Source organism: Ambystoma mexicanum, chromosome 5p, assembly GCF_040938575.1.
Source record: "Ambystoma mexicanum isolate Mex_15411 chromosome 5p, UKY_AmexF1_1, whole genome shotgun sequence".
In the NCBI taxonomy this organism is placed as follows: Eukaryota; Metazoa; Chordata; class Amphibia; order Caudata; family Ambystomatidae; genus Ambystoma; species Ambystoma mexicanum.
This window is the reverse complement of record NC_090930.1, coordinates 804,555,845-804,575,378: the sequence shown is the minus strand read 5'-3', so window position 1 is coordinate 804,575,378 and position 19,534 is coordinate 804,555,845. Positions and strand designations below refer to the sequence as shown.

At 47.7% G+C, this 19,534-nt stretch overlaps 1 protein-coding gene across 1 annotated transcript in view; it reads right to left on the bottom strand.

Moving 5' to 3' along the window:
- Positions 1–19,534, bottom strand: part of AVL9 (AVL9 cell migration associated) — a 933,501-nt gene that overhangs the window by 167,978 nt on the left and 745,989 nt on the right. Inside the window, exon 12 of the mRNA XM_069613227.1 lies at positions 4,454–4,673. Within this exon, the coding sequence (XP_069469328.1) occupies positions 4,454–4,673 (220 nt within the window). The remainder of the gene's footprint in view (positions 1–4,453; positions 4,674–19,534) is intronic.

The following is a 19,534-nucleotide window of genomic DNA, read 5'->3' as shown; positions in this document are numbered from 1 at the left end:
AACCAGGAAAGTGGGAGTTTTTAAAACATGGAGACAACCATGGCTACAACATTTAGACACGAGTGTTTCCATCAGTCCCAAACATCACCTGGGTGCAGGGTGAGCCTGGGTAACTGCTTTTTAACATTGTACACTACTTTACCAGAATTTCCGGTAAACTACAATGTTAAAAGCAGTTAACACTCTCCCCCCAAGTCTGAAACCACACTTGATTGCATTATACTTCAGCCAGGATTGCATTATACTTCAGCAGAACATCTGATGTGTCCAATGAAAGGTTTAAGATTAAGCTACATCCCTAACTCTATCTGGTTACCCAGAGGTAACATCTTAGCAAATGTCACTTGTGGCTGGCCAATCTACAGCAGCACTATTGTAAGTTTGAATTGTTGATGTGTTACTGAACTATATCTTGCTTGGTAGTTTTTAATCGGGAAACGTCTTTACTTCTCGTTTCCCTTGAATTGGGAACTTTCTTTTTGTTGGTGGTGGTGGTGGTACTCCACCTTGCAGCTGTACCTTCTGTTTAGCAAGCATTTCATTCTCCCATCCTAGTTGTGTTGCTGGACGATTATAGAGCAGTGGAGTAGGGGCAGTGATGTCTTACTGGAATGCAACTCGAAGGCTTAAATCTCCTTTCTTGACTTTAGTATATGCAGTGCATGCTAGCCAATGTTTCCACTGTTCTGGGCTTCGCGCGCCAACACTTTCCCTCCCCCGCGCACCGTTGCACCAAGTTGGCGACTACATGCAAATTTGCGGTCATATAACTGCCAGTGATGTCACTTCCTGTATTTGTGCTCCCCCCCCCATTCTGGGAAATTCACAAGCCGGCTCCCCTGGTGGCAGGTACAGCGGGGTTGGACAAGACAGTGCCTGGCCTCGCAGTAAATGCCATTTTGTCGCAATCCGAAGCTGCAGGTGGGGTAGATGTCTCTTCCTTGCCACTAAACACAACCAGGCTAATGCTGAACAATGGCTGAGAAAGAAGCAGGGCATGAGGTGACGACAGGTAGAGGAGCCCTCAGCTACTGCTGAGTATTAACTGCCAGCTGGGCCATGAGTTAAGCCTGGCAGAAGCCTCCTTCTTATCTCTGCCAACATGCCGTATGTCATTCAGGGGCAGCTCACACATAGTTTATCCTTCGCGCTATAGGGCTTGAAAACTGGGATTCAGAGCGGCACCAGCGAAGCTAGGAGTCCCAGAACGTACAGACAAAAACAGGACTGGAGGAGCATCTCCAGAAAAACACAGGGCTCGTTGGCATGAATAGCTCTTCCTTAACCCAGTTCCGACCCATTCCTTAACCCTGCCCATGCCACAGAGATTGTATGAAGCAAAGGAAAGAGTTAGCAGCCTGTCCTTTCTCCTACGTCTCCTCCCCCTGGAGCTAAATGACAGTTGAAAAAGACACGCAGGAGGAGCTGACGGGCACGCTTGCTCAATCCTACTATGCTCTCCGCTCTGTCACTTGCACGATCCCGCCAAACTCCGCAACCTGCCGAGTCCAGTATTAGCTCCCATTACACTGTAGGGAGCAGCTTCCCCGTCTTTACCTTGGCCCATAGAAGTGGTGCTAGCCACCTTGCACATGAAAGAAAGCATGGCATCATTAACACGTTTGGTGTACGTATCTCATGCATGGCACATCCTCTTATCAGCGTCACATATGGTGGTCTGGAACAATGGGCCCAGCGCAGCTATTAAGCAGCACCTGGAATAATGAAACCTTTACCAACTGTGCCTTACAGCACCCAACACAAGCAACGAGTTAAAGTACTTTGCTTGTGTTTCCGGTGCCAGATGTCAGCTTTTGAAAATAATGAAAAGGGAAGAAATATTGTATCTTAGGACTGAGATGAAAGAGCAAAGTAAACAACTTAATGTGACAAGGGCGCGCGAAAAGGGAAAGTAAATCCGCCCTGCAGCGGCTTTCCTCGTCTACTGGTAAGAGCAGCGCAGCCATTGAAGCTAGAATAGAAGAAACGATCAAATGTAGAATCCAAGGCAGCTCGTTCCATCGGACTGACGCCAAAAGCAGCCACCAGAAGCATCACATGCTCCGCCACATACATGTTCTTCATGCTTCACTTGAGCAAAACAATTGCAATTGCAGGAATGTGGAGGGGGTGGATAGAATGCCTTCTTCCCCTTTCCACACTCCATGCCATTATTTTGGACAGTAGGTGGCAGTAAAGGGTCGCCTATGAGCCAAAACTAAACAGGTGCTTCCATCAATATCCCCCAACACATACCTAATGGAACGGGCAGCTCATAATTGCAGACTGCACACTGTCACATCCACATTGATGTTCAGTGGGTGGGGGGGGGGGGGGGGGAGCGGTGTGGGGGCTGGAAATAAATCCTGCTACCTACCCATCTGTACCCCTTCCAAAAAGCTCTTGGTCAGTTGAATGTAAACAGCCTGCACCGTAACAAATACATACAATAAGAGTAACAATGCCCATGTTCACAGGTTACAACGCAGATACCAGAGTCTTCATAGGAACAGGTTACAATCATACTGAGGAAGCCATCCATAGAGAGTACATGTGTGAAATCTCAGTTTAAGTACTAAGGCCCCCGATACTGCCCAAGCGGTGTAGCTGCAACACAATGGAACCTTTGGTAGAGACTAGATATTGTGTGCTGCTGTTTGGGATTACAATTACACTCACCTAGAAGGAGGCTAAACTTCAGATGAAGGCCACCGGCTGCCCACTTGAGACCAGCTTCTCCTTTGAATGATATAATGTGTTCTGAGGAAGACGGAAAGGTAAGCCCCTGCCTGGAGAGCTTTCCTACTCTGAGGCATGCATTTGGGTCCAACATGGTCCTGTGATGTATTACTCTGATGGTTAATGGAATAGGGAGCCCAAGCAAGAGATACAGAGTCATTTCCCTGCCGAGAGATGCCAAAGCATATTTTGTGTCTGTGCAAGAAGCCGACCTCATGAAAGTGGAATCTGCTAAAGTGAGGAGGGGATTGGTCGGTGGGGTTGTTAGTGACCTGCACTAGAGTAGCAAGGCTGGTTCTCTTTTGGTCATAACACGTTACTCTTTACAAGGCCAACAATGAATTAAGGACCCAGACTGTGGATACACCCATCCTGTTGCTGTGTGGTGAGACTAGACCACACATGGGCAGGTGGTGAATATATTAGGATTCCTTGTAATACGAATGGAGAAACGGGTCCCATTTATGACGTGTTCAAGCTATACTTTTAAGCATTATAATGTAACATTGGACCCTTTATGAGATATTTAAAAAAAAGACCTTTCACCACTGTTTTGGCTTCTAATGACATAGGGGGTACATAGATCTTTGCAGAGAAATGCAGGAAAAAGATATGCTGTACTCACACTTCTAAATTAAAACCTCGGCCCACGACTGTCTAAACTTAGAACACACCCGAGCCAATCATTGGTTCAAATGAATCCAACGCCAGAACCCTTTTTGTTGCCCCATCATCAAGATAGAAGTGGGCGCTCCAGAAGGGCTCTTGCAGGCCAATGGCCCCCATTACACTAAGACTACTAACGGAGTTCTGCCCCCTGAATCAGAAGAGCCCTGTGAGTAACACGGGCCGGTCTGCAGGGGCATTCGTGCATAGACCATGCCTGGCAGCTTCTGGGGCGGGCACTCTACAGTCTCCTCAAGCTAGACAGATTGCACAGCTACGGCAGAATGAACCTCTGCAGGCTAAGAGCGTCCAGCGCCATTACAGGCTAACACAAGTTCACACCCGGTTTTTCATATCAAGTTGCACAGGTTTAAATCAGGACCAGTCCAGATGTTTCCCAGAGTACAGTATTATTCATTACATGGATGGATTCGGGTTTGAAACACAGTCCTCAAGACTGTCTTAGAGGCAGAAAAGTTCCTGAAGGCCAGGAAAAAACGACCTAGATATGCAATAATAGTTGCGTTTGTATTTAGCGCTTCATACTGGATTCCACTGCTTGTGAGTTCTAGAATAACAGGTGTTATTGTTACCCAAAGTAATGGCAATCCATTGGTCAGCCTTGGAAGAATGAAGGGCTGAGGCGGCCATGCCAAGACATTCAAACGTGATACGGTCAGGCTGGCCACATGTCTGCCGCCAGCGCTTAACTCATGAGCTATCCACCAGGACATTGCAAGGTCGTGCTGGTGCCCTGCATAGAAAAGGAGTATAGCTCTCTGAGCAGGTGTAATAGCTCAGAGGAATGCAGAGCACATTGACTGGGTGTAGCCACTTCACAGAGGACATGTTAACTGAAGCACTGGCAGATCCTCTCATGGTATAAGCAACACGCATCAGCACATGCACCCCCAACATTCGAGCCATGCATTAAGTCTAGGTGTCCCACCAAAAGAACGTTGCAATAGGACAGGGGGACAAGGAAGAGACTCGTCTCCCCCCCTTTGTTAGAACTGATCAGAATGAAAGAAGCATCTGAAGGAATCACCTGTTTGTAAAGTAGCAGCAAGCAGTGAATGGAGGTAGAGGGCAAACTGGGCGCGAATCCATTCGTCGCCACCCTCCCAGCCGGTGCCATCCAGGAACACATCATCCCGGTTGTCGGCGACATGCTTCACCAAGTAGTCTGTGAACCGCAGGTCAGCAGTTGTGGGGTTCAAGATCTTCCTCAGTTCTGGATCATGGATCTGGATCCGAGCTTCCTCTACCTGTTCGAAAAGGGTTAATGGCACAAACGGCCCGCAATCAGAAATGTTTGACACATATTCAATGCACATTCACTGCCTGGGCATTCACTGTATATGCAAAACTGAACACTGACAAGCCAAAAAAAAATTGCTGAAAGGAATAAGCGCCAAAAAAAGCCATTTTGACCCGCACTGTGAGCTACTAAGGTACAAAGGACAGTGGGCCTCATTAGTTCAATGGCGCAGGGAAAAAGAGAAAAATCGGTGGTATCTATCTCTGTTACCACCGCATTACCGCACCACCGAAATTACAGGTTTGTGGGGAGGGCAAGGAAAAACCTCTAGGAAAATGTTGGAGGCAATTCTGCCGCCTTACTGCCAAAATGCACCCATTTGGCCGGTATTCCTGCTGGTGGTAATACCACTGAAATCCCCATGGAGTTCTATGGACTCCAATTAATGAGGAGGAACACCGCCTACCACAGATTGTAAACTGGCAGTAAAACCGCTGGACAAAGTGGTGGTAACATATGGTATTACTGCCCAGATACCACCAAACTCATAATGAGGCTGAGTATTCCTCATAGGAATTTGAAAGAGCTAAATATAAAAGTTATCATCATTAGGTATTCGATTGGTCCCGTTCCATCTTCAGCTTTGTAAAGACTAACTGTACAATGGATGGGTCTATCTGGCAACACAACTGTCTTAGGCCCTGAACACTAACCCAATACCAAATGCCCAAAATCCACCATGGCCTTAATTGAGTTTAAATTCATGCCTGGGTATCCCCCCCCCCCCACCCCCCTAACTGACTCTCTCGGCATTTACTATCATGTATATGTACCTTATTTCACTTTTGTTTCCTAAGTTTATCAGCGCCGTGCTACTCACGCGTTTGGCGCTGCCAATAAATGCAATAAACAAATAAAAAATAAATTGAAAAAAAACATACGTGGGAAACTATAATTCCAATCAACAATTACCCAGACAATGCACTAGGCTTGCCAGCACGAAACAGGTGTTGGTTTTTGTATATATTGTGTACAAACGGACATATTTTGTGTCGCAAGTAAACTCCCACATACCTGTTCTGTATCCATGAAGCATACAACCTAGAGAAGTATAGGAAGATGTGCATGTCCCAAAAATAAACACTTACATAAAAGAATAGGGAATAGAATCAAATACAAAAGTGACTACATCAACAAAAAGAAAAAAACCTTCATTTGGAAAAACTCATTTAGAACACAGTTACCCAGCGAGGCTGGCAGCGCACACAGGAGCTCTTGTCTGTCCATGACTAAGCACGTATCCTTGAATGAAATGCAGGCACACCTTAGAGTGGAGTCTGTTGGCAGTCCCCTGTTTATCTGCTTTCCAAAGAATTTTGAACTTTGTCCCTTCTAGTTTCGTCTTGATATTTTTGGAGAGAGAGAGCGTGGTCGGGGTTTCACCATATAAATTCTATTTAAAATGGAGGGAAACCCTCTGTACTGACGCGTCCACAACCGCGTCTCAATTATTCTCATAGTAGTAATACAATGTCATTCTTCCGATGGAGCCACTTACCTTGTTAGTTTTGACTCATATGTTGTGTTTCAGGGGCAAAGTAGGAGTGTGGCGCGGGAATAGAAGCCACCATTGGGCCTTGGCACTTAGGCATTGGTGGCCTATGTATTTGTATTTTGTATTTTATTTATTTCTATAGCGCACCAGGCCCAGGGGCAACCGGGCGCTTAACTTAGTTACAACAAGATGAAAGCATGACAAGGCAATGTGACAGAGGATTACAGGAGAATTTACAGAATATAAATTCAAGCGAATATCGATAAGGCAGTGATTTACAGGGTAGTTAATAAGGGATGCAGAGTAGGTCAAAGTGCAAGTAGGGCAGTAAACTAGTGTTAGCTGTCTTGGGCGGATAGCCAGGATCCGAGCAGTGCCCTCCCCTTTGCTCTGTCGTGATCTCAGAATGCAGCTTATGGACCTAGGGCCATCTGCCCACACTAAAGATGACCGCTTCCATCGCGGACATTCGGCGAGTGCAGAGCCTGACTTTAGGATAGGAAGCTCGTCTGCGCGCGTGTGCACTCTGATCTGCCTTTACACCCTCATTTGTCCTCGGCTGCTCCACTGTGTAAGCCTCTATCCCTCGCCCCGCCTTTTTCTTTCCTACATTTTAAGGCTCTACGGGAGTAGATAAAGCCTCCCCATCGCACCAGAGATCTAGGCATTTATTTTTTTTATTTTTAAAGGACTTTTTCCGAAATGTAATCCAGAGAAAGTACTTTATTGAACGTGACTGATCAGGTCCTTTAAACATATGTAAATACCCGGAACCCTGCAAGTTACTCCTTCTGCTGTAGGGGGCTCAACATAATGGTACAAGTAAAAATAAACATTTAATTTTTGCTTCTGCATATAGACATTTTCTTTTTCGGTTTTAGCTGTTAGGTGGTGCTTCAGTACCACCTCCGAGCCAAAAAGATTGCACTGGAGTACACCTAGGAGGGAGAGGGCATATGAGGAGGGACACACATCTTACAGGTGTTTGGGTAATTACTCACCCACCGACTACCCTTGGCCATACCCTTTCCCATTCCTAGGCCCATTTCTGCCCAGTACCTGCCCCTCGTTGACCAAAATCACACCCTTCTGTGATTTCTTTGAGCCATCGTTATCAAGCAGTAAAATCTAACTTTGGCTTGCCAGCATTATTTCTGAGCTGTCTTTTGAGAGTTAATGGCTTAGTTGCAGCTGTAACATGTGAACTTTGTGTAATAAAAATGTCTTCGCCAAGTGTGCCTTCAGCCCCTACATTTAGATCCACTCCAAGCAAGCAGTAATAAAGCCAACCGTTTTATCTGACTTTTGCAGACTACTCCGGACAAGCGGAAGTATGAGAGCTGTAAAGCCATGGGATTTAATGTTCCTATAGATATATAAAGCCGATTCCCCGCCTTCAAATGGGCTGATCCAGACATGTCTACTGGGTGCAAGATCTTGTTCCGATTTGGGATTGCTTATGTGCAGCTTTAAACCGGTGGTGCACATTGCACACCATCATTACATTTTATGGAGTGAACGGATTATTCACATCTAGCCATTTATTAAGTGGATATAATTTTGTTTCTCAATACATAAGCTGCATTAAGTGAAATATCAAAATGTCTTCATCACACATGAAGATCCTTGGTAATTATTGGTCCAAACGCTTTGTGGATGATGGGTAAGAAAAGAAACGATTTTGATTATTTAAAAGAGAATTATTTATTTTTAATCAGGTTTGTTACTGTGCTGACTGGACATTTGCACAGTAGCAGCTTTCAAAGGGTGAATACTTTCATGTCCCTAATTGTTTTAGTTTAATGCCAATATATTGTCTGCGTGCTGTGCTCTCCATTCCTGCAACGTCTTTTTCAGTGGCCACATGCCATATCCTTACATTTCCCAAAACCTTTCCTGAAATATTTACATCGACTGCTTTTATTTTCAGATTGTCCTGTTTAAGAGTCTGGCTGTTTCTGGCCACTTGGCTATGGGAGCAAATTCATAATTCCAGCGCTTGGCAATGTAATTGCGGGCAACAGCAAACAAGAGGCCCGTGACCTTCTGGATATGAACGGGTATGACTCGCGTTATATTCAGTAGCCCAATTCGTGGATCAAGGGACAGTTCCTCCCCAATGATTTGACTTACTGCCTCAAACACTTCAGGCCAGAATCTGTAAACCTTTTTGAAAGACCAGGATAGGTGAAGAAAGTATGCATCTGTCTCTAGGCATTTCTTGCAAGCATGATCAGCATGGGGACACATTGGATTGCAGGTGAAAAATACAGTTGGTGCAAATACTTAAACTGTGTAAGCTTAAAACTGGCATTGAAAGAAATCTTTTTTGACTTGACTGCAAGTGCAGCCAGTCTTTGGCCCTAATTACAAGTTAGGCAGTGCACTGTGTACCGGCACTATTCCCAGACCTGCCAATTCAGAGTCATGTTGCCGGAAACACTGGCACCGGTAACACCACACATTGTGCTACTGGTGCCGCTAACAAAAGCAATGGTAGTAGCAGCATCCCCTAGACACCTGCCAGTAACACCAGCATCACAGGAACACAAGCACATTACAAACATGGATAAAAAATGCAAGTAGTACCAGAAAATCCATTACGGAAACACAGGCACCGCGGGCCAGCCGGTAAATGAGCCCAGGTGGGACAACTGAGGCCACAGGTGCACCAAATACTCCCAGGTGCACACAGTACACCCAGCAACAGAGGAAAAGACCCACACCCACTCCAGAACACTCCCCCAACACAACCATTCTGCCACTCACAATGGACATGGAGACGCTGTACGCTGCAGTGTAGCTGAATGAGCTGGAGCAGCACCAGTAGCAACAGGAGGCCAGGCAGAGGAGGAGGATGAAAAGGATTGCTGGGATGCAAGTGGCGAGGCAGAGGCGTGCTGTGTAACCATGTACATGGACAACAACTTGGCCCCTGACAGATGGCCAGATACATATCTTGTACCAGCTAAACAGGGAGACAATACATGAACACATGAACCTAATCCAGGGCGACATTGGGAGCAGGATCGGCATCCAGACAGTCATACCACCGCTCATTAAGCTAGTGTCAGTCCTGCCCTTCCTCAACACAGGCACGTTCCAGCACTCGGTAAGATTTTTGCATGGCATATTGCAGCCTGCCTTCTCCAGAGTGCTGCAGGTAGTGGATGCCCTCCTGTGCCATGTAACATAATCCAAAGAGGACAACTTTCTTTGCCAGTCTTCAAAGTCACGCAGACAAACATTGAAGGATGTTTAATCAATACTTCTAATAAAATAACATGGAACCTGGTCAATTCTGCCATATAGGAGAGAACATTATGGCTAATCTAACATGGTTTAGAGCAGGCTTTCTTCTCTTTTGACAGCCAGACAGTATATGGTGCAGGCTCCAACCACAGTAGAACCCTGGATTCATCTCACTGTTTGAAGCACACTAGCCAATCAGCAAACTTGGAATAAGGGCTGTAACCACCTATAAAGGGTTCATTCCAAGCTACCCTTTGTAATGTCTACACAATGGGCAAAGACAAGAAGGCATGGGCACGCTCTGTCACAGGAAAACCCAGGTGAGGCTCCCCCGCACAGGTTCGCATTAGGGCCCACACCAGGGGCTTCAAGGTTGTGCTAGGTGACCTTCGGCTCGGGACTGCTAACATGGACGGCAGTCACCTACGACACAATTGAGCCCTCTGGTATCTGCTCCAATACTCCACGCTCACAAGGCAATGTGACAGAAGCATGTTTGTGTGCTAGGAATGTATGAAACAAAACTCTGAAAACTCCATGAATAGTTGCAAGGAGATGAGGTGGGAGACTCTTAGGAAAAGACAGTCTGAGTTTTTTAAATTTTTTAACAGGGATTACATGCTGGTGGTGCACTTTGATGTCCTACACAACCATTCCTGCATGGCGACACCAAAGGGTCTCGTTATGAGAGACCGCAACATCTGGTTGAAATCTGTACTAAGCTGTTCAGAGAGGCCAGCTCTTTAATTTCTGCCAGGGTAAACTCATTTCTTGGCTAAAGCGTCAAAGGAGTGAGTGGCTGCATCCCTGATGCTGGTATGCAGAATGGAGTTGAGGGGTTGGTCTGTTCTGCGACAGGCACCTTCCTTGGAACAGTTAATTTAAAAGCAGATACTGGAAATTAAATGCACAGAATTACCTTGGGGGGGTTTAGGGGGCCGCTCGGTAAAAAGGATTTTAACGTGACATATGAACAGACCTTCAATAGCCACGTCCTTGTGGTGCCCACTTTAATTGCTGGTGCCACAATAGACCGCGAAAGTTCATTACATCACTATAGCCTCCAATTTCAAAATAAACAAAAACGCCCTTTCCAAAAATAGTAAAACATTAAAACAGACTCAAAGTAGCACCCATACACAGTCGAATCATGTCCCAATACATTGCATGACAGCAATATATTACAATTCTGCAACCCTCATCTTCATCTTCTGGTTGCAATAGGAAATTGTTCGAAGGAAAATGCCAAATTGCTCTTTTCCCTGGGCTTTCATGGGACCCAGTATAATTCAGAGGGGATACACAGTTACATGGTAGATGGTGCACAAATCAATTGTTGCCAAGAACCCCAAGATAGAGCACATCACATTAAAAACAATCAGTCGCAATGAACTGTTATACAACATCTTGGCATTCCCTGAATATTTCAGTTGTAGATGAGCCATTTTAATTCATAGGACTACCAGATCTTCTCATGAATCCAGATACTTTATTTTGGTTATTCCAGCGCTGACTGCTTATCTGTCTCTCACATGGCAGATAGCACGTAGAAGGGTGAACCATAAAACTGTTTAGTTTTTTTTTTCATAGACTCACGCGCTGAATCTGCTGATTCTGGCAGAAGTCTTAAAGGTCAGCCCAGAAACCTGTAGTGCCTGGGTGCACTCAGACGGAAGCATGTGAATAGGCTATTCCCAAGGCATGGGGCACACTTTTTCACACAGTACCAGTGACAGGTGTCCTGCCTAATGCAAAAGAATTAACAGCAGACAATGTTCTGAAGAAAGTATTGGGGTGGGAGGTGGTGGAGCAGGCCTGTGACTTGATTTGTTATTACTTGGGTATCATCATTTGACCCCCATGCACTGGGTCTGGCAACAGAAGGACCCATTTGCGATCTACAAACAGTAAATGCTTACACGCCTGTAAAAGAGCAAATTAATAATACTTTGTTTGCGCAAATATACATAACACATGTTATTCCCATGTCTTGGACCCAATCAATTGTTATTCCAATTTTCAAAAAGGGCCACCCGACACATCGGTCACCAGGGGGGCGAATGGAAGGTAGCTGATCCTCCCGTCAGCTTCAGTACTGCAGGACATAAAGGGGTTCTGAGCCCCCCCCCGCTCCCCTTTCCTCCCTCATAGGTCAGAACGAAGAGCAGTTCCCCGCGAGGGGAGCACCGTGGGTGCCCCCGCTCCAACTCTGGGACACATCCGCCTAAGAACGGTGGGGATATAGCAGATGGGGCGGGAGAGGCGAAGAAATTGAAACGCGAGGTCCGATTCGGAGCAGAGCTCACGGGAAGCAGGCTGAAGCAAGGCCCAGCACCATGGATAGCGGTGCAGAGCCTGCACTGCAGAGTCAAGCAGAGAGGAGAGGGCCGCAGCAAGAGCGAGTGGGGAGGACCTGAAGCCACCCCTGCTAGGAGGAAGAGACAGGGCTTAGGCGTCCTCCCTCACTGCTGGCACTTGTGCCCCGACCACAGGGAGGAAGACTGGCCACGCACTTCGACGTGCCAACATGAGGAGCCCTGGAGCGGGCCAGGGGCCCACCCACGACCACAATTAAGAAGCATATTGGGATACAGATAAAGTTCCCGGAGGTCTCACGGCAACCCCAGAGAGACAGCAACCAGGCAGAGGTCCCAGTGGCTGAGGCCTTCCGGACCAGTGGGGCAAGCTGATCTGGGGAGCAGGGCATGGGAAGTCCCTGCCCTCGGCTGAAATCAGTTGACTGTGTGCCCCCCGGAGAAATGCAACAGAGGCCAGCAGAGAAGGCGCAGAGGCGGGCCCCAGCAGCGAGGGCGAGGCCACCGGCCCCCTGCAGTGTGCCAGCACCCCACCACCCAGGGGTACTCGGAGTGGAGGAGAGAGAGAGTCCCGGAGTACGCTGGTCCATCCCCTGCTCCGGAGGGTGCCATAGTGGAGTCGAAGTGGACGAGGCCCAGCGGCAGAGGATTTCAGGAGACACATACCACTTAACTGGGATGACCCAGCCGAGGGTGAAAAGGAGACCAAGGCGGCCCCCAACAGCCACAGAGGTGGGCCCTTGAGGTGAGTCTGGAGACAGTATGGAGGATTGAGGGCCCCTGCTTGGAAAGCAGGGGCGCCGCAAGAGCAGAAGGAGGCCTCCCGAAGCCTACTAGAGACCCTCCCAAGAGCCAAGAAAATCCAGAGAGGAGCCTTAAGATCCCGGACCGAGAGGAGACTGTCGATGGTGCATAGTCCCCCCCCCTACCCAACCCATAAACTGGAGAGACTCACTACAGAGATTCCAATTCACAGGTGGCGGATCGGGCAGAGGTAGGCCCTATCCCCCCACCCCCCGACGGCCAACATAGAGGGGGACCAGTGGCCACGAAATCCGATGTTGCGGCCCTGATGGAGGAGATCAGGCGAAATAGATCAGCCCTGCACCAGAGACTTCTGCCAGTGGAGGACAAGATTCAAGGGCTGGAAGCCATCCAGGCGTCAGTGGACACCCGGGAGCTTCAAACGGGAGTGAGGCAAGCAGAGCTGGAGAGGCTGGAGGCAGAGACCACACTCAAACTAGACGATGTTGAGAATAGGGAACGCCGTAACAATCTGCGCTTCTTTGGTTTCCCGGAAAAGGAATGGGAGACGGAGGGTGACTTCAGGAGGGACATCTGGGAGGTGGTGTGCACACTCTTCGTGACAACTCCATGGACGAGCCCACCATTGACCGGGCGCACAGAGCGGGAGGTGCCTCGAGAGGCCCACGCTCAGTGTTGGCACACTTTTGCTACTAGAAATAACAAAGATCCTGGAGCGAGCTCGCAATGGGGGCCCATTCAAGTATGGGGAAGCCCAGGTGACAGTCTTCCAGGACCTCTTGGCCCACAATTTACGAGGAGGAGGATGTGCGGCCCAGTCACCAAGTGTCATGAACTGTCGGACACGCCCCTTTTGGACCTCCTGGTCTTTAACACATCGGGGCTTACACTCTGCTGTACTTCCAACATGGCCATTAAACACAGAACGCTGCCTACCAGCTTTCATATCCGACGTAGCATGTTCTATAAAGAAGCCACGCCCCGCGGCCCCGCGCGTCTCAACGCTACTAATTGCTGTGGCTAGACATGTGCTCCGTAGTTCGCCTTCACTGAACTCTGTTTCCTGGTTCCCATACCCCCCGCTTCCTCCTACTATCCTCCTTATCCTGTTTGCTTCCCGGACTCTGTGTACCCGCCTCAGAGTATACCTCCTTCGAATCTTGAAGCTGAACGAACGCTGGAACCCGAAGACGGCCGTACAGGGTTGTACAAAACCCGAACCGTACGGAAGACTCCTCCTCTCAAGAATTCCAGCAAGCAGCGAACTCAGGTGAGAAAGGGGGAAACCTGTGACAGATTGAGACGCCACCTAACTGAAGTCAATACAGACATGGAGGCGGCCATTCAAGATCTTATGCGCTGTGTGCAAGAACTAACGACCGAAGTACAAAACTTAAAAGCAGAGAATGCTGCATTAAAACAATTAGTCTTGTCCCGCGACTCCGCCACGAAAGAAAGCGTACTATTGGGTGGCATTGTGGACAAATACGATGGGTCTGCAAAAAACCTTCGTGGATCCCTTGATTCCTGTTTAGTCCACTTTACCTTTAAGCCCTATTATTTCTCTACTCCCAGGGATAAGGTGGGCTTTATTATTTCGCACCTTTCCGGGAATGCATTAACCTCGGCCACACCTTTAGTTAATGCCGGAGATGCCCCCCTGGATGATTATGACCGATTCATTCAAGCTCTTAAGACCATGTTCGACCGCCCAGAACAGGTCTATAGTGCTCAGGAACGTCTACTCTATTTCCAACAAGACTCCCAGGACATGCTGACATATGTAACACGGCTTAAACAATTGGCTAAAGAAGCGGATTGGTCCTCAGAAGCCTGCTTCACTCTTTTTTTCAAAGAGGGCTAAAAGAAGACATCAAGGATGAACTAGCCAGAGTGGCTCGCCCAAGTTCATTCCAAGCCCTTATGGATCTTGCTCTGCAGATTGACTTCCGCATCCAGGAAAGGAAGGCAGAGAAAAGGAAGACCAAGATACCCTTCCAGAAAATCCCTAAAGGGACCTCCTCGAAGTCTGATTCTATTCCTGCCCCTAGTAATGAACCCGAACCCATGCAACTAGGGGCTTTCCCTGGACCCATATCCCCCCCCCCAAGAAAGGATGCAAAGGATCCATACGGGGTTATGCATGTATTGTGCCTCGGACAAACATTTACTGAGAGAGTGTCCTATAGCTCCTCCACGGCGATCGGGAAACGCCAGCTCCCGATCCTAGATGGAGCACAGTTTCAGGAGAGATGTTTGCTCCACATATATTCCATCCTTGAACTCTCCGGGACAAAACAATCTGGTAATATTACAGGCCTTTCTATCGCCATCCAAGAAGGAAACCTACCCCATTTTGGCATTGGTGGATTGTGGAGCCATCGGAATATTCATAGATCAAGATTGGGTCTTTAAATACCATATTCCATATGAAACCCAAGATATCATGCAACCCGTAGAAGCAATCGATGGAAGACCCCTTTCTTCAGGACCCATAACCCTTCAAACCAAGGAAATTGAGCTCACAATAAACCACCATTGAGAGAAGATAAAGTTTGATATCATAAAGTCCGCCCATTACCCAATGGTTTTGGGTATGCCCTGGCTACAAAGACAACCCATACATCAATTGGGCAGCAGGTTCCTTGTTTCTGGGTTCCGAACATTGCATGTCTCATTGCTTACTCCTGGATTCCGCTCCGACACCATCGGAAGGAGCTTCGGCAGACCATCAAGGGCCGCTCACAGTCTCAAATATCATCCGGGTTCCTAAAGTCTATCAGGAATACACTGATGTGTTCTTTTCTACCATTGTTCAAGCCTTACCTCCTCATAGACCCGAAGACTGATATTGATACCGAACCTTCAGCTGTGATTCCTTTTGGAAGGATGTTCATCTTATCCGAACCAGAGAAAAGGGCCCTCCGTGAATACCTAGATACTAACCTTGAAAATGGCACCATGCGACCATCCAAATCCCCAGCTGGAGCCTCACTGTTTTTTGTTCGAAAAAAGGATACCAATGAGCTCAGACCTTGTCTTGATTATTGAGTTATAAATCAGTGCACCCTGAAAGATCGCTATCCATTGCCCTTGATCTCAGATATCCTGGAAGCAGTAAGAGGAGCCGTAATCTTCACTAAATTGGATCTCAGAGGTGCCTACCATCTGATCCGTATTAGAGAGGCAGACGAATGGAAGACAGCCTTTAGAACACCCTTTGGTCACTGAGTACTTGGTCATGCCCTTCGGACTTGCAAATGCCCCAGCGGTCTTCCAACGCTTCATGGATAGGGTATTTTCAGATATGTTATTCCTCTTCGTCATTGTGTATCTGGACGATATCTTATTATTCTATAAGGACCATCTTAAGCATGAGGAGCATGTTAAGGCAGTGTTACAACGGCTACGTGAACACAAGCTCCTGGCTAAACCCGAGAAGAGCCTTTTCCATGTCTCTACTGTTCACTATCTAGGATTTGTCCTTTGCCCCGAAGGTATTGGAATGGATCACTCCAAGTTAAAAGCCATACTATCCTGGCCTATTCCGACTAACGAGAAACAATGCCAATCCTTCCTGGGATTAGCTAACTTTTATCGGAAATTCATACCTTTCTTTTCCGAGATAGTGCAGCCGTTCATTGCCTTGTTGAAAAAAGATACTCCCTTTCTTTGGACAACAGCCCAAGAGGAGGGATTCCAACGGTTAAAGACAGAGTTTACACAAGCTCCAGTCTTGGCTCGACCAGACATCAATCGACCATTGCTAGTGGAAACAGACGTCTCTAACTACGCCATTGGAGCAGTTCTAAAACAGGAATTCGGCGACAGCCTGGAACATCCCATTGCTTATCTTTCACAGACACTAACTCCCAGTGAAACCCATTATTCTGTTTTGGAAAAGGAACTGCTAGCCATCCATCAAGCCTTCACAGAGTGGCTTCATCTACTTCTAGGAGCAAAACATCCTGTCCAGGTCCGCACAGACCATCGGAATCTTCAAGTTTTACAGGCTCTGGAATGTAGAAATAGCCGTCAAGCCCGTTGGGCCTTCTTCTTTGCCCAGTACCAGTTCCAGATTCATCATGTCCCTGGAACACAGAATATAATTGCTGACGCCTTATCTTGACGTCCCGACTACGAAACTCTTGAAGACCGGTCATTCCCTAAAATGTTTCCACATACGATAGTCGTAGCTCAAGCAATCAGCCTCCTGGACGATGTTCGGATACAAACCCAGTCCTCTGAACTATGGAAAGAATTTTCAGGAAAGAACCGATGGAATCTGAGAACAAAGGACGGATATCTTTTCAAGGATAAATGTTTAGTCATCCCCACACAGAAACTACAGCAAAAGAAAATAGCCCTCTGCCACGGTACCCTTCACTCCGGACACCGTGGCATCACAAACACCCTCCATCTAATACAAAGACAATTTTGGAGGCCGAGAATGAAAACTGACGTACGACTACATCCAAGCCTGTGCAGTCTGCAGTCAAAACAAACATGATAACAAAAGACCGGCGGACCTCCTACTTCAGCCCATACTACCAACAAGGCCCTGGAAAATGATTGCTACGGACTTCATTGTGGAATTACCACCTTCCAGGGGGTACACGACTATCATGGTCACCATATATTTATTCACTCATATGGCTCATTTTACATCATTATATAAGCTACTTTCTTCCTCAGAACTTGCTGGAATCTTCCTGGAACACATATTTACACTTCATGGACTCCCTTCCAAGATCATATCAGACAGAGGACCTCAATACATATCTCAATTTTGGAAACACATTTGCCGGATACTAGGAATCCAACGTGCCCTCTCTTCAGGGTATCATCCACAGACAAATGGGGCTACCGAACGTGTGAATCAAACCCTGGAACAATATCTTCGTTGTTTCACTACCAGGGTCCAGGACGATTGGTCACTTCTAATACCTGTGGCTGAATTCTCCTATAACAATTCGCATCACTCGGCTGTCAAGACCAGCCCCTTTTTCTGCAGCCAAGGATTTCACCCTTCGGTGCTACCTTCCGTCCTCCCACATCCTACACCTGTTCCTACAGTTGATTCCTGGATCGAAACCCTCATCATTGTACAGAAGGAAGCCAAAGAGCATTTAGTAAGGGCCCGAACTCATGCCAAACATTATGCGGATTCCAAGAGAAGACCAGGTCCCTCCTATGCAGTAGGAGATAAGGTCTGGCTATCCTCGAAACTACTGCCCAGACATCTACGACCGAATAAACTGGCTCCCCGGTATTATGGGCCCTTTCCCATAAAAGAAATCATTAACCCAGTGGCCTTCCGACTCAAATTACCAGACTCCTGGAAGAAAATTCACCCAGTTTTTCATACATCTCTAATGAAACCATACATCCAGTCCTCCCGGACTACCCTCAGACCCAATCCTGTACTTGTCAATGACCAAATGCAATATGAAGTGTCCAGAATATGTGACTCCAGATACAAACGTGGTCAACTTCAGTACCTGTTTGAATGGAAGGGATACCCTCCCAGTGAACGCACTTGGGAACCAATCTCAAACTTAAATCCTCCCAGATTACTCAGAAGGTACCATCTCATACACCCGGGCAAACCCGGTGGGACGGGTTTTCGGAGGAGGCATGCTGTCATGAATCATCGGACACGCCCTCTTTGGACCTCCTGGTCCTTAACACATCGGGGCTTACACTCTGCTGTAATTCCAACATGGCCATTAAACACAGAACGCTGCCTACCAGCTTTCACATCCGACGTAGCATGTTCTATAAAGAAGCCACGCCCCGCGGCCCCACGCGTCTCAACGCTACTGATTGCTGTGGCTAGGCGTGTGCTCTGTAGTTTGCCTTTGCTGAACTCTGTTTCCTGGTTCCCGGACCCCCCGCTTCCTCCTACTATCCTCCTTCCTCCTTATCCTGTTTGCTTCCCGGACTCCGTGTACCCGCCTCCGAGTACACCTCCTTCGAATCCTGGACTTCCTGGAGTTTCCTATTGACCCTGGACGTAGAAGCTGAACGAACGCTGGAACCCGAAGACGGCCGTATGGGGTTGTACAAAACCCAAACCGTACGGAAGACTCCTCCCAAGAATTCCAGCAAGCAGCGAACTCAGGTGAGAAAGGGGGAAACCTGTGAAACCAAGTGGTTAACGGAGAAAGGGGTGCACTACCGCTGGGGATTTCCATTTTCACTGAACTTTGAATACAACGGCCAGCACTACAGGCTGGCGATGGAAGACAACGTACAAAGAATCTCGGAAGAAGTCATGGGGGACTCACGGCTACCAGCATCAGCCTCGGAAGAGGCCACTGGATCAATGGCCCTGCCTGCGATCTCCAAAAATAGATGCAAGATGGCAGGGGCCTGCAAGTATAAAAAGCTTAACACCCCGCCAAGGGGCCCCTTGGGCCCATGACCCGGCTCTATGTAGGGGTCGAAGCTGCCAAATGGCGATGTTGTAAGTGAAAGCGAATGGGGGGCTAGCCCTGAGGAAGATTGCGAGGGGGAGGCCCGGGGAGAGAAACAAGAGGGATTTACTGTGAACCTATTGACCCGAGGGCAATGTCAATGCTGATGTTGTCGCTCTGAGATGGAGCGGGGAATGGGAATGGGGAGGGGGGCTCAGTAACAACAAGGAGTGTTTTGAGAGAGTCCTGGTGACTCTGAGACTTCTGGTGTTCCTATCCTGGTGTGTACTGCTTTTGGTATCGGGGTGGGATGAGGAGAGAGGACAGGGTAGCCTCAGATGCACCCAGGGGAAGTTTAGGGGGTTCAAAGTTTTTTCAATGGTTTGAGTACAAGGTGGTGCGATTTCTCGAGGGGACAGATGGCTTAATCAGAGGGAATGGAACTGGAGATATGCCTGTCGATGACGAATTAGTGATTGGCTCCCTCAACGTTGGAGGGCTAAACTCGCCTGGTAAAAGGTCAATGACCATGAGGGAATTCGGACAGGCTAAACTGGACATT